This window comes from Mercenaria mercenaria, chromosome 12, assembly GCF_021730395.1.
Source record: "Mercenaria mercenaria strain notata chromosome 12, MADL_Memer_1, whole genome shotgun sequence".
Lineage (NCBI taxonomy): Eukaryota > Metazoa > Mollusca > Bivalvia > Venerida > Veneridae > Mercenaria > Mercenaria mercenaria.
Window position 1 is genome coordinate 60694168 of NC_069372.1, and position 15212 is coordinate 60709379.

Here is a 15212-nt window from a genome sequence, read left to right on the forward strand (position 1 = left end):
TATTTGTGATGTTTATTGTTTGAGAGCGACTAACAGTTTTGCAAAATTGAAACCGGTTTCACCTAGTAATAGAATCGAATCCGATTAACGGAGTTATCGTCCCAGTCCTAGTTGATGTAGCATTAAACCCAACATAAAAAAACAGATGTGTTGGTAGAAAACACAAGTCATAGTTATAAATCTGCTATTTCAGGTAAATGATTGCCTAGATCACTCGTCTTCCCCAATAGATGGTGCTACATTGACGGAAGCAATGCACACGCGTGGTGTAAACATGCGTTACCTAGGCAAGCTGGCTGAGACTGTATCAAAATACAAATCTGTGTCGTATATCTATGTAAGTCAGTTATGGTATATCATTCTAAAACTGTTTAAAAGGTTTTAAAAAATGTACAAAAATGGATATATAAGCCTCAGATAAAGGAAATTGTAGTATGTTACTTATATTTAATTTGTAAAAGTATGTTAAAGCACAATTATTTATACATGTAGAAATATCATAATTCATCAAATATCTTAATTGACATTTATCAGACAGATAATTGGACTGATACTCATTTATGCTTCTTGGGTTTTATATAGGTTATGAATAAAAACTTGCAGGTTATTGAGATCTTTCAGATCCCTTTTTTGAGATAAACCAGAACTGATTAATTTTGAAGAATATGCTAACAATATTGAGAAATGCTTGAAACTGTGAGATTGAATGCATGTTCATTATGTACTTTACCAACGATACTTCTGATATTTTTGCAGACAATCTGTATTGCGGAGATGATCACGCGAGCAGCGAAACATTTATACAAAATACACATGCAGGGGATAGATCAGATGACTCTGTCAGCTGCCATAAGTCATTTCCTTAATTGTCTGGTCGGCTCATTCCCAACACCAAACCCCGGAGTGTCTGTAGATGAGGTAGGTCACTGTTCAAGGTTTTTTTTTAAAGTATCTAGGTTAGCTCCTGGGTGTTTTAACATGTGTGATCAAGTTTATATATGTATTTGTGAAAAAATTTAAGCATTTTTATTCTTAGAATAATGTATGGAACTGATATGTGAAAGACACTGAATATATAGCAGGAGAAATTAAAATTACAGAAGTCATTGAAGTTATGCAGGAAAATGATAGATCCAGTCTTACTTTAAAATTGCTTGATACACTTTGGCAGGAGCATTACAGGGACATCTAGGATTCATCCATCTTAAAAGTAAACAAGTTCAAAGAGAGCTTCTTTTCTATAAAGATGTAATCAAATAATGTTATCAAATAATTTTTAATTCCAGATCCAAGTTTATCAAGCTTAAAATACAGGTTAAAACTCTGTAAAAAAATGCTGCTTTGCCATTTGTCAATTTCAGTCATGTGTTACAAAATGGCTAATCATACACTAGAGATCTAGAGTGGTTTGGGGCATCTGCAGTGTTGCAACCTTTGATCCAGATTTAACATTAACATTTTCCTTACTTACAGGGTAAAGGCACAAGAAAGAAGAACAAGCGACGTAACAAGGGCATAGCAATCAGTATTGATAACACAGAGTGGGTGAATGAAACGCCAAAAACACTGTGGAAAAAAATCATTGATGAAGTAGATGAGTACTTTCACTACACTTTGGAATGGTAAGAATCAACATTTGGTAACTATAAATCCAACTTTGCATTATAGACTATGAAATCATTATTTTTTGGGGGGACTAATGTTTAATGGTTTTCTTGGTTGAGTCATTAGTAAGTTTAAGGAGTAAAATTCCTATTATTTTTTGTACAGAGTCCTCAAATTTAAATCTGACATCATAAAATAGCTGTTTTGGCCAAAACAATGAAATTTCATACCTGCAAAATTCAATGATTTTACAGTAGTTAAGGGCCCTTTTCTATACAATGCAATGAAATGCCATTTTAGAATATAGTGCTACCCTAGGCTCTAGATTTATCCTTGCTTGGATTAATACTAAAATGTGCATTGTTGTTCTGGAGAGGCCTTTTACTATAAATTTCATTTCATGGAAAAGAAAAAAGTCGTTATAAAGAGGTGTTTGCTCTCCATAAGTGTCGTAAGGCTGTATTATAGTAACTGCTTTCAGTGTTTCTAATTTTATACTTCGACCCCCATACATTGAGTTGTTCAACGAATGGAATACATTTTTTGTCAAATCTTTCGGCTTTTGATCTTTTACACATGTGCAGAATCATATTCGAGTGTGTACATGGGTGTTTGTATTTTGCAGTGATTCCATTGACACTGCTGTAGAGAAGTATGGTATACAGAGAGTGTCACTCCTGCGTTCATTCTGTCAGACTGTTGGTATTCAGATCCTGTTGCGAGAGTACAATCTGGAGATAAGAAGCCGGTCAATCTTTGCTGAAGATGATATTGTTAATGTCTTTCCTATTGTTAAACATATACATCCCAGGGTAAGTGCTGGTCAGTTTTTAACTTACTACTGTCAAACCAGGTATTATGCATTCACCCAGTCAAGGGAGTTATTATGCATGCACCAAGTCAAAGGAGTAACAGATCTGACTACTAATGGCAGGTGGCGGCTTAAGTAAAACAGAAATTTAATTGGGAAGTTAGCTGACTAACTGCTGAGGCAAGTGGCAGCTTGCTACAGGTTGACACTACATGAGCCGTGCCATGAGAAAACCAACATAGTGGGTATGCGACCAGCATGGATCCAGACCAGCCTGCGCATCCGCGCAGTCTGGTCAGGCTCCATGCTGTTCGCTTTTAAAGCCTATTGGAATTGGAGAAAATATTAGCGAACAGCATGGATCCTGACCAGACTGCGCGGATGCGCAGGCTGGTCTGGATCCATGCTGGTCGCACACCCACTATGTTGGTTTTCCCATGGCACGGCTCACATGTTCTTTTGTATTTTGTTAATGATGCTTTTAATACTCAAAGTGGCTAACTGATTTAGACTGTTGATTATAAATTTTTGCATCAGTCTCTGGTGGTTTTATCTTGCTAGGATGGTATTTTTAATCAAGCTTTTCTGTTGATCTAACCAGATACCTATCTGTGCTAGAAATATTTTGGTGACGGACACGTTGGCTCTGGTTGTAAGTATTTAACTGTACAATTTTTAGTAACTAAAAGGGAGATAAGGATATTGTTACAGAATTTTTTACATTCTGGTTAGCAATGTTGGTTTTTTGGGATGTTTTGATACTTCTCTTTTGTAGGATAAATGAGTAAATAAATGAGCCGTGCCATGGGAAAACCAACATAGTGGGTGTGCGACCAGCATGGATCCAGACCAGCCTGCGCATCCGCGCAGTCTGGTCAGGCTCCATGCTGTTCGCTTTTAAAGTCTATTGGAATTGGAGAAACTGTTAGCAAACAGCATGGATCCTGACCAGACTGCGCGGATGCGCAGGCTGGTCTGGATCCATGCTGGTCGCACACCCACTATGTTGGTTTTCCCATGGCGCGGCTCAGATTATAATTGATACAAGGTATGTCTCTTTATTTCTAGGCGTCGGATGCATATCACTTTTTCTCAAGCGGTCAAGCTAAAATCCAGCAAGGTTCACTTAAAGAGGGTTATGACCTGATCTGTGAAGCCCTCAACCTTCTCAACAACGTGTATGGGGCCATGCATCCAGAGATTGCTGCCTGTCTGCGTCTCCTTGCAAGACTGAACTATATTATGGGGGATTACACGGAGGCGATGAGCTACCAGCAGAGAGCTGTGTTGATGAGTGAACGAGTGTTGGGTGTTGATCATCCAAATACAGTTACAGAATATGTAAGTTTGTTGAGTTTTGTGAAACCATTAATATTTGAGCCGTGCCATGAGAAAATCAACATAGTGGCTTTGCGACCAGCATGGATCCAGACCAGCCTGCGCATCTGCGCAGGCTGGTCTGGATCCATGCTGGTCGCACACCCACTATGTTGGTTTTCTCATGGCATGGCTCATTTATTGGGAATAATTCTCAGGGTTGTGTTTATCATAACAAAACAAAAAAAAAGCAAAATTGAATCCGAATGATCTAGCAAAATTCCCATTCTTTTATCTTGAAATTCTCAAATTTGTTTACTGGCGAAATAGCTGCTTTTTGGGAAAACAATGAAATTTTGTTTACACAAAATCAAATGATTTCATAGTATATTCCTTTTGCTTTGACATATGTCATTGTGAATTGTTAATTAAAAACTTACAAAAAAAAAAAACCCATAAAGTATAATGTATTAATTTAAGGATATAAGTAATGTGTGTTTTACACTGCAGATATATATAAATACGATACCCATAATTCCATATTAAAGCAAGTGCAGCTTTAATTTAAAAAAGAAATTATTGTTTTCTGTAAGGTGTTTATTGGGACAGATGTATATACAACATGTTATGTATTTCAGGCTCACCTTGCATTGTATTGTTTTGCCAACAATCAAGTATCTAGTGCTCTACGTTTGATGTACAGAACACGATACCTGGCTCTACTTTGTCATGGAGAAAATCATCCAGAAATTGGTCTTATTGATGTATGTATAACTCTTACGTCTGTATATAGATGAATCAGTTGAAAGATGAGCAAATCTAATTAATGTTTGTATGATTTTGAAAATGAGACTTGATACCAGCCTGTTAAACTCTGATTGGCTGTTTCTTAACAGCAGTTTGGAATTGTCCAATCAGAGTCGTGCATTCTGACACTGATCCCAAACTAAAGTTTTGTTATCTCTAAAAGCTGTACTGTTAAAATAATGAGGCTACTTTAGCCAGATCGAACCTGCAACTTATACACACACTGATAGGCAAACACAATTTTGGGTATTGAACACTGGGTTTTCTACTATACTACCCTTGATTTAAGAATTGACAGGTTAAAAGATCAGATTTTTAGGTCCTTCCCTACTTGTTCTAACTTCATTAACTTACATTCAGCCTGTCTGCTTCAAAACTACAAATTCAAAAGAATAATTTATAAGGAAGTTCTGTGTATATTTATAAACATTTTAGTAGTGGTACTAAACTTGTCTATTTCAGAGTAATATAGGTCTGATCTTACATGCAGTGGAGGAATATGATCGTTCCCTCACCTTCCTGGAGCATGCATTACAGCTGTATCAGAGGTAAAATACAAATCTTTCTGCAAAAGTTTAGCTGTCTTGGTATCCCCTTAAAGTGCAAACACATTTTATTGAATAACATATAATTTGATATATTGAGTTTTTACACTAATGGTAGAACAAAATTGCACATATTGTACCCTCAGCTATGTCCTGTTTTCTGGACAGTTCAGAGGGTTTAAACAAACAGAAATGAGATTATGGTATTGTCTGACAAAGTCACACATCCATATATGAAGGAAAAACTTAAAAAGAATAAAATTGTAAATGTCTTGTCTTTGCAGATTTTATGGTTCAAAGAGTTTGAAAGTTGCCATGAGTTACCATCTTGTTGCTAGGACACATTCATGTCGTGGAGATTTCAGGGCGGCACTATCCAGTGAGAAGGAAGCATATACTATCTACAGACAAATGGTAAAAAAGCTTTATTAGACATATATAAAGGGGCAAATATAATGACAACAAAAGCAGAAGAAAATCGATAATTTAAAAATAAACTTAGTGCTTCCTACTCGATCCTTCTGTTATTTGTAATGTTTTGTGTATATGAATGTAAATAGGTAATGAAATATTGTGTAAAGCAGAAGAAAATAGGCAAATGGCTGTGTTTGCTTGAGCTATTTCAATAAGGCTCATAATATCTTGACACTTGCTGAATCGGTTTCAGACTTCTTTGCATGAAAAACCTGTGTCTTGTTTGGAAGAAAGCTCCTACCAATGCCAAAGTTTGAACTCTTAAGTTAGGGGGCTAGTGCCTTATCCACAGCACTACATCTTTCGTTGCATATTTAAGTTTGAATATGATCAACTGGAGTTGTTGAACTTATTTCTTAAATAACCAGTTACCTCGTCTTTACAATTTTTAGTGGTATCTTAACAGTCTTGTTGAGCCTTGTTGGTTCTATCCTGGTGCCCTTGCATGCCTGAAAGAATGCCTGGAGGGGCACCTGTGGTCTTCCTCCACCATCAAAAGCTGGAAAAATGACAATATGACCTAAATTTTGTCCATGTGACTTTAAGCCTAACAAAAACAAAACAGATAAATAATTGTATAGTCAAAAACTTAAGAGTGATTATTGTTGCTTGTTTTAGCTTGGAGAGGAGCATGAAAGAACAAAGGAGAGTGGAGAATGCCTCAAGCATCTTACACAACAAGCTGTCGTCTTTCAGAAGAAAATGAATGAAATAGTGAAGGGAGAAAAGGTCACATCCCTGGCTGGCCTACAGGTAGAATATTATCCATTTCCTCACTGGAAAACCTTACATTTTGTTAGCAATTTTACCAGTCAGCAAGAGCATGAGTCAAGAGAATATGTTCAAATGAAGAGAAGTATGCAAAATTCCATGTCTGTACTAAATGTCATTATGATAATCTTGACAATGTGTACAACAGGATCTGATATTGATATCAATATTTCAGAAAAACTTGCATACACTGTTACCAGAAAATGAAATTGGGACAGATAGATGGACAGATAGAAAAGTAAGGCAAAAGCCAGCGCATGTTTAATTTCGGGCATGGAAGCAGACATCATGAATTTTACAGTATCTTCTACTGTAATTTTGTTGACGTAATCTAGTGATATTGAGAAACCTCTTACCATTCCACTGTTCTCATTATCCTTTTCTCTCCTTACAGATTCAAACTCCGTCCATGCACAGTGTGTTAGAGATGTTAAATGTGATCAATGGCATAGTTTTTGTACAAATAAGGTAAGTGATCTGGATTTACCTCCAGTAGTGTCATCTCGTCTTACAAGCCAGGCTACTTGTATTAAGGGCAGAAGAGGTTGCAAGTTTGATCTTGCTTTGAAGTATATGTAGTTCATATCAATTTGACAGAAGTTAAAAGGCCAGAAGATGATGGTCCTCTTCTGTTTTATGTGTGTGAAGGCCATAGTTGTGACTTCCTTGTGGACTACAACTTGATACGGTTTGACATCCAGGAATACAATAGACCAACTACTGTTACATACTGAAGAAGTTTTGATTATAAAGGGGACACATTTTTGTTGATTTCTTGGTTGAGTCAATCCATGAGATTAAATCTGATGGACAAGTAAAATTTCCATTCATTTTATATTCAAATCCACATATTCATACTCAATAACAGTTTTGCCCAAAACTATGAAATAAACCTAACAGACAAGCAAAATTCTCATTCATTTTAAGTTCAAAAGCTAAAATCAAATTCATATTCCCATGAAATAGCTGTTTTGCCAAAGACCACGAAAGTTTTTAGCTCGACTATTCATAGAATAGTAGAGCTATTGGACTCGCCCATGCGTTGGCGTCCGCGTCCACGTCCGCGTCCCGATTTGGTTAAGTTTTTGTATGTAAGCTGGTATCTCAGCAACCACTTGTGGGAATGGATTGAAACTTCACACACTTATTCACTGTGATAAACTGACTTACATTGCACAGGTTCCATAACTCTGTTTTGCTTTTTTACAAAATTATGCCCCTTTTTTGACTTAGAAATTTTTGGTTAAGGTTTTGTATGTAAGCTGGTATCTCAGTAACCACTTGTGGGAATGGATTGAAACTTCACACACTTATTTACTGTGATAAACTGACTTACATTGCACAGGTTCCATAACTCTATTTTGCTTTTTTACAAAATTATGCCCCTTTTTTGACTTAGAATTTTTTGGTTAAGGTTTTGTATGTAAGCTGGTATCTCAGTACTCACTAATGGGAATGGATTGAAACTTCACACACTTGTTCACTGTCATGATCTGACATGCCCAAAGCAGGTCCCATAACTTTATTTTGCTTTTTTACAAATTATGCCCCTTTTTCAACATAGAAATTTTTGGTTAAGTTTTTGTATGTAAGCTGGTATCTCAGTATCCACTAATGGGAAAGGATTGAAACTTCACACACTAGTTCACTGTCATGAGCTGATAAGCACTATGCAGGTTCCATAACCCTATTTTACTTTTTTACTAAATTATGCCCCTTTTTCGACTTTCTTATTCATTCAAGCGACAAGGCTGTTAAATAGTCGAGCGTTGCTGTCCTCCGACAGCTCTTGTTGTGTACGAAATTAAATGATTCACAGTAACTGAAATACTGTGGAAGATGTTGTCTAACCATAATCAACCAAATTAAATTTATACTTCCACAGAGCATTTTATAAAAGAGCAAACTGTAAAACTGAAAGAGAAAAATGAAACCTTTTCTTTGTTGTCAGCCAATTAATTTGTTATAATGTAGGAAATTGTATAAGGATCTTTCATTTTCCAAATTTGATTCAAGTGAAGAAGTTGTCGGATACATTGGTAGTACAAGTTATTAGTAGCGTGGTATCCAAGGATACTGGTTAGTTTGACTGTAATCAAATTACAAATTTTCATAAGTTGAAAAATTTGTTAGGTTAAACTTTTGTCAGAGAAACGAGTTAAAATTGCAGTTTCAGCTGTTATAAGATTGATTTTGTTTCGTATTTTTAGTCCTGATGAAATTGAGAGACTGAGAAAAGAAATAGGCAAAAAACAGGAACAAAAACAAGGTGAGAAAGATGTGGAAAGTAAATCAAGTGATAGTGGAAATGAATCAGACAATATCAGCTCACCAGAGAAAGATGATCTTGCCAAACCAGAGAAACAATTAATAAATGGAGATGTTCATCATGTGGAGGAAATTGCTGTCGGACATTGAAATACGTGCTGTAAAGAATGTGTTGACTACATTATGTAGCAAAGTCGAGTGATTTGATAGGTGGGGAAGTATTTAAAGTATTGGAAAAATTTTGACAAATGTGTCATCAGTGCAGTTTCCAGGACAGAAGTGTGAATTATTATAATCTTTTCCTTGAAGATTGAGGCAGCACCAAGAAAGAATGATTAATGTGCATCAAGATATTTTTTGATCTTATTTCAGACCTTTTTCCCATGCAGGCTGGTCTGTAAAAAGGAGAGACAGAAAAGTTCAAATATCTGGATTAAAAAGATAAACTGTTCTACAGAATAAATATGTAGAAGAATTGAAGAAAAATAATGTAGAATGTTATATCGGTGTTATTTGAGCTTCAGAACCAATGTGTAAACCAGTTCAGTGTTTGAATGATGTTTGTTTCTTTTTTTTCCGTAAAAAGTTGTATGAAATTATGCATGGTGAATTTAAAGATATGATTCATGCACCAGAAAACTATAAAATTGTCCTATATAGATTTCTGCTAAAATTATTGGTATGCTTAAAAGGAGAACAGAGCTTTGGGTATTGAATATGTAGGGAAACTACTTTTGAAGTACTTATATTATGTTTATATTATGTCTCCACAAAAGGCTCTGAACTATTCTGTGAAGATTTTTTATTTTCATTAAGACCATTTGATTTTAGGTTTGTTACTTAGAATATGTGTTTGGTGTTGTATTTGAAGTGTCATTTCATTAGGACATACTGTTTGGTATCCATTTATTGCGTTGAGAGAATGTACATTATTGGCCACAGAAGAAAGATTTTTGTTATTGTATTTCATTATTTCACATATATGTCTATGGCTGGGTGATTAAAATCTTGACACTGAATCACTTGTCCTTTAGAGTTCTTGCCAAACAATGGACAAATTCTTTCATTTATGTAAGCTGTCTCGCTGGTTTCTGAAAGGTGAATGGGTCTGCCCTAGTAGTAAGATCCTATAGTGTAAGAAATAATGCCAGTGTGGACACTCCACCTTTAAAATGACTTAAACCTTGTTGTCAATGTTATTCATTTAAATAGACAAGAAAAGGAAAAAAGAAACATGTCTTCTGAAGGGAGGTAACTGTGTCTAGATTTGTTGTTCTTAATATTAATTTCAGGCAAAGAACTTTGAAGTGAAACCCAATTGAGCCTGAAAAACACAGAGACCATTTTTTATGTGGCTGTTTTAATTGTAGTTACATGTATTGCATGTACATTTTGATTTAAGGAAAAGGTTTTTGTGTCTGCAGATTATTTCAGTGAACCTAGAGCTAGTGTAGTGTGTAGTGCTTATTTACTGAAAATAGTTTGTAAATATCAGAACGAAGCACAAGCTAAATAGAAAATATAACAGATCATAAATTTTTCATAGAGCACTCCTAATTAGTTGTCCAAACCAAGTATGTGTATATATTTCTGTATATAGAGCATTCCATTTTTGTGTTGTCAGGGTTATAATGTAAGTTTTATCACCCAAGTTTCATGTTGTAGTGTTGATAACTACACATGTAGACCTTGTGTAAAATTTGCCTTCATGTACAATGGCAATAAGAGAAAAGAAGTACTGGGTGGAGTGATTTAATTTGAAGTAGTGCTTGCATGATAAATTGTGTAATATTTATTATTCATAACTATGGTGTTATTATATAAAAAATGTTTTTGTTTTAAGAAGTGACACTTAAAGGAGATTGTTCATATTGAATTTACATTTAGTAATGAAAAATACACAGGAGTCATTGTATTTAATAGAGAAAATTATGAGAAGAGTTTTGAGTTTTCGAGTTTTCTTCTGGAACAAATATATGAACTGAGCTTGGATAGGAGGCTTGCATTTCTACAGTACACAGTAAATTTAGACTGCAAGTTAATGCTTGAAAATATATTTTTTATTCTGGGGAAATTTCATGTTTTTTTATTCTGGCCTATTGATGTTCAATATAAAACGAGATGATATGCTACTTTTCAAGTTGATTATTCTGCCCAGTATGCATAAAATTTAAAAAAAAAAAATAATAAAGAAAAACACCAAAAAAAATTAAAAAGAATGCTATTTCAAATACATGAAGTAGCTAAAATGTATGCAAATAATTATTTACATCATGTAACATGAGTTTACATGTAAAAAAAACAAAAACAACTGTAGTGCTATAGTATGTTGTCATAGGAACTTTCCATTATTTTGTTCAGAATGTCTTCTGCTGATGTCAATGAACTCGGAAGTCATTGCTTGTTATCATTTCACATATTTTCTACTTAATTTCTATGTGTGTATATAATAAACAAAGATTATATGAACAACAGTTGTATATAGATGTTTTACAAAGTACCCATTTAGTTGTAGCTCAATATAGAATTGCTGTGATACGTAATCCTGATCCTCATATACCAGGGCCAGAATCTATCAACATTTTAAATCAGAAAGTTTTAACACTTCAACATGCTAGAATTACAGTTTATTATAGAGTAACTTCAGAGTGCTCCATACATACACAGATTCATATGCAACAAAGTTTTATGTGCAGACAGAAAATGTTATGTCTTCTTTTTGTGCTGTCATTGATTGATATGCATAGATTGTAATGAAACTTTGCAAGAATGTTTGTAGCAAAATTTCATGAGTTAAACATTGATGAATATGTTTCCATGGCAACAAGATGTTTACAACAAACATAAGTCTTCCAAGTGTAGATTCTATTGAAGTATTTGATTTTAAATGAAACTATAGAGATGTTGATAAATGGTTGATCAACATTCATTTCATGTTTATGTAGATTTTTGAAATAAAACCAGTTTCAGTAAGTCACAGCATTTTATTGTGCACATGTAAATTTCTGGCTTAAAATTTATTTATTTATTTTATTTTATTTGGGTTTTACGGCGCACCAACACAGTATAGGTTATATGGCGCCCTGGTTTAAAATGTTGATGGATACAGGCCCACTAGTCTGTATAAAAAATGTAAATCTGAATATCAGTGTAACAAAGTCTATTAATGTTATAATCGTGTAGTATAGAAGTCAGATTACAATGTAAGTAGATATTGGTAGGAAATGAAATTGTGCTAAATTGTATTATATTCAGAATGGTGTTTGAATTATCCTCGAATATTGTAACATTGCATTTTAGATAAGAATGAAATGTGATTATCAAAGACACCAAATGTAAAGACCTGTGAAATTTGAATGGTTGGTTTGTTTAGTGTGTAAATGAAGGAAAACCTTTATTGTAGTTTCTGTTTGAATATTTTAAATCTTGTTGAAGTCTAAAATTGGAATTTCTTGGTGAAAAGACTGCACTATTAACCTGCACTAAATACTGTCAGGTCATGTATATTCCAAGTGGGGGCTGGATTCCATTCGTCAGTTCAAAAATAAGGTAAGTCCTAATGAACGAATGAAAGTTCATAATAATTGAATTTATGCCCCCCCCCCCAAACCCCACAACCCCACCCCACAAATTAATTATTTAGGCATGAACCACTCGGTTATATGTCCACACAAGTTAGCTGGTAAGGCCTGAACCACTAAGTTATATGTGTACACATGTTAGCTGATTAGGCACGAGCCACTAACTTTCATGTCCACAAATGTTGGCTGCTTTGACATAAACCACAATTTTAAGTCTCCACATATCAGGTTTTTAGGCACAACAAAGTTTTATTCCAACAAAATTCCCTGGTTTTAAAGTGAGCATGAAAAAACCAATTATTCCAACAAAGCAGTAGACGGGCAGATCGATCTAATTGTAACTTACAGAGAAACACAAATGATTTTTGTTTTAGTTTCAAACTATCACAATTTGAATACAGTTGTCTTTATTATTACCAAATGTTCTTTATTTGACAGTTTATTTTTGAAAGTTTTTATTGTTTCTTTTCTATATATTCACTGTTAAACCATTTTTATCAGTAATACATGTATATATTTAACTTAAATACATGTAGTACTTATTTGATATATTGACATTTCAAATTATTTTTAGGAATGCTGACATTTTATATGATGAAATTTATTTGTTTCTCTATTTTAATATATTAGATTGACTGAGAAATTGAACTTTAGAAAAGACTTCTGTGTATATACAGTGTATTGTACTGATGTGAGATGAAAAAATAGGAGTAACTTGTGCCAAATAGAAGTACATTGGCTTTGTTATCTATAAAGATTTTTTTTTTTAAATTACATTCTACTTAAAAAGCATAGGGAGTGCCTGCAGAGTATAGTCAAGTCTTCATTAAGCAGCCAGCCAAGAGAATGACTGGCTGTTTAAGACAGTTGGCTGCATAAGTTAAGATCAGAATAATAAAACAGTTTTAAGAGTAAGCTAACTGGCTGCTTTGAGGCTAGTGGCTGTTAAATAATAGCTGTAGCAGGTTTAGTTGTATTTTGGTTCAGAATTTGTCACATATTTTGTTTGGTTTGAAATGTGTAATTAGATAGGGCCATATATTATTGCATTAGGTTGTAGAGTTTTGATTTATGAAAATTTGAAATTTATTATTGGTAAAATATAGTAAAAAGTGTTGATGAAGTTGGGGTTTTTGTTTGAAATGAATATGTACATCTAGCCAAAAGTTGTTTTTGTAGCAACAGTTGATCTTTTTTATGTATGAAATATGCCAAGGTCCAGCTGCACAAAGGTTTTACTGTTAGTCAGTTTGGAATTATTTTGTTGATTTGTAAAGGACCATTTTGCTGGTGTTATTATTTTTGTAATTACTACACATAGCGGGTATTACATATAGCAAGGTTAAACTACCATTATTTTATATATAGAAGGCAATGGATTTTGGGAACCTGCAAAAAGTGGTATAGATAAAAAAAATTGTTAAATAAAAAAGGACTCCAAATTCGTAATATTTGATGATTTCTGTATTTTACTCCAATTTTCTACTTGCCCAAAGTTTGGATGATATTTTCAAAATGTTTATTTCCACCAAGTTTGGCAGTGAATGTATATACATTTTGTAATATTATAATATTGTATAAAAGGTAAAATAAGTGAAAATAAATGGTAATTATTTGTAAAATGCAGAAAGACTGTGGTTGATTTTTTCCATTATTTAAGATGTTGCAATCGTTAAATCCATTCTGCACAATGTTTCTGGTTATTTATAAAGATATCTTGCAAGTCATGTATAAGTAATTTTGTAACCTTTGTCATTTACATAGAACCCAGGTCTGAAAGAGTCTCTTTAATATAGATTTCTAGATACAGTTTAAAATGAACGAAGTTAATGAAAAATCAGTTCTGTGTTACGGTATTTCATGCCTGGTACACATGTATAATATGATTCAGAACGAAATAATATACGTGATGTTTCCAATATATTCCTATTATATGTGCATGTAAATTTTATGTAGCAGATCTTTTTTTATAATAAAAGTTGCCTGGTAGCCTGTACTGGTAACTGTTACTGAATTTGCAAATAAAAATTTTGTCTGTTATTTGGTTTGTTGTTGTGTTACTTATATAAGCTTGAACTGTTACTGTCTTCAGCAAGGCTGTCTGCTGGAGCCACTGTTTGTTTCTTGAACAGAAAAATATTTTTGTTCAATATCTAGAGCAGCATGATCTTGTTTGTGCTTTATAGACCAATACACTTAATCCACCAAGGTTGTAACTCAGATTGGACTTACAGCCTGAACACAATACAGATTTATTATAAACTAAGTCTGTCACCCAAATAAAGACTATTACCCAGTTTGACATAATTTACCCAGGTTCAACATGCACTGTTGCCCAGTTCTGCCGAGATTGTTAATTATGTCTCCCACCACACCGTGGTGAGGGAGACATAATGATTTACTCCTGTCTTTGTGTGTGTCTGTCACAAATGTTGTCCACACTCTAAGTCGAACATTTCTCATCCGATCTTCACCGAACTTGAACAAAATGTGTTTGACCATAAGTCCTCGTCCATGTTCGATAACTAGCCAAATCGGCCCAGGCACTTTGGAGTTATGGCCCTTGAATTACCTAAAATCGGCCTTTTTAATCTTGTTCGCTCTCTAAGTCGAGCATTTCTCATTCGATCTTCACCAAACTTCAACAAAATGTGTTTGACTATAAGTCCTCAGCCAAGTTCGATCACTAGCCAAATCGGCCAAGGCATTTCGGAATTATGGCCTTTGAATGACCGAAAATCGGCCCTTTTACTCTTGTCTGCGCTCTAAGTCGAACAGTTCTCATCCAATTTTCACCAAACTTTAACCAAAAATGTTTTTTGACCATAACTCCTCGGCCAAGTTCATTAACTAACCAAATCGCCCGAGGCACTTCAAAATTGTGGCCCTTGAATTACCCAAAATCAGCCTTTTTACTCTTCAAAGGTATATTTGTAGTGAGTAAACAGTATATAAAGACTGACTTACTATTTAGATGATTAAGCAGTTGTGGGAGACATTCGCTTTTCTCAGAAGCAGCTCTAGTTAATAATT

The 15212-nt window shown here is 34.3% G+C and overlaps 1 protein-coding gene across 2 annotated transcripts in view; it reads left to right on the top strand.

Annotated features, from left to right (window-relative positions):
• Positions 1–14219, top strand: part of LOC123534591 (clustered mitochondria protein homolog) — a 35200-nt gene extending 20981 nt beyond the window's left edge. For both annotated transcript variants that reach the window (XM_045316901.2, XM_053520188.1), the window contains exons 22-32: positions 194–337; positions 757–918; positions 1474–1622; positions 2231–2417; positions 3485–3757; positions 4372–4497; positions 5003–5088; positions 5370–5499; positions 6178–6312; positions 6725–6798; positions 8541–14219. In XM_045316901.2, the coding sequence (XP_045172836.2) occupies positions 194–337; positions 757–918; positions 1474–1622; positions 2231–2417; positions 3485–3757; positions 4372–4497; positions 5003–5088; positions 5370–5499; positions 6178–6312; positions 6725–6798; positions 8541–8748 (1674 nt within the window). In that variant the 3' untranslated portion in view covers positions 8749–14219. The remainder of the gene's footprint in view (positions 1–193; positions 338–756; positions 919–1473; positions 1623–2230; positions 2418–3484; positions 3758–4371; positions 4498–5002; positions 5089–5369; positions 5500–6177; positions 6313–6724; positions 6799–8540) is intronic.
• Positions 14220–15212: the final 993 nt, after the last annotated feature.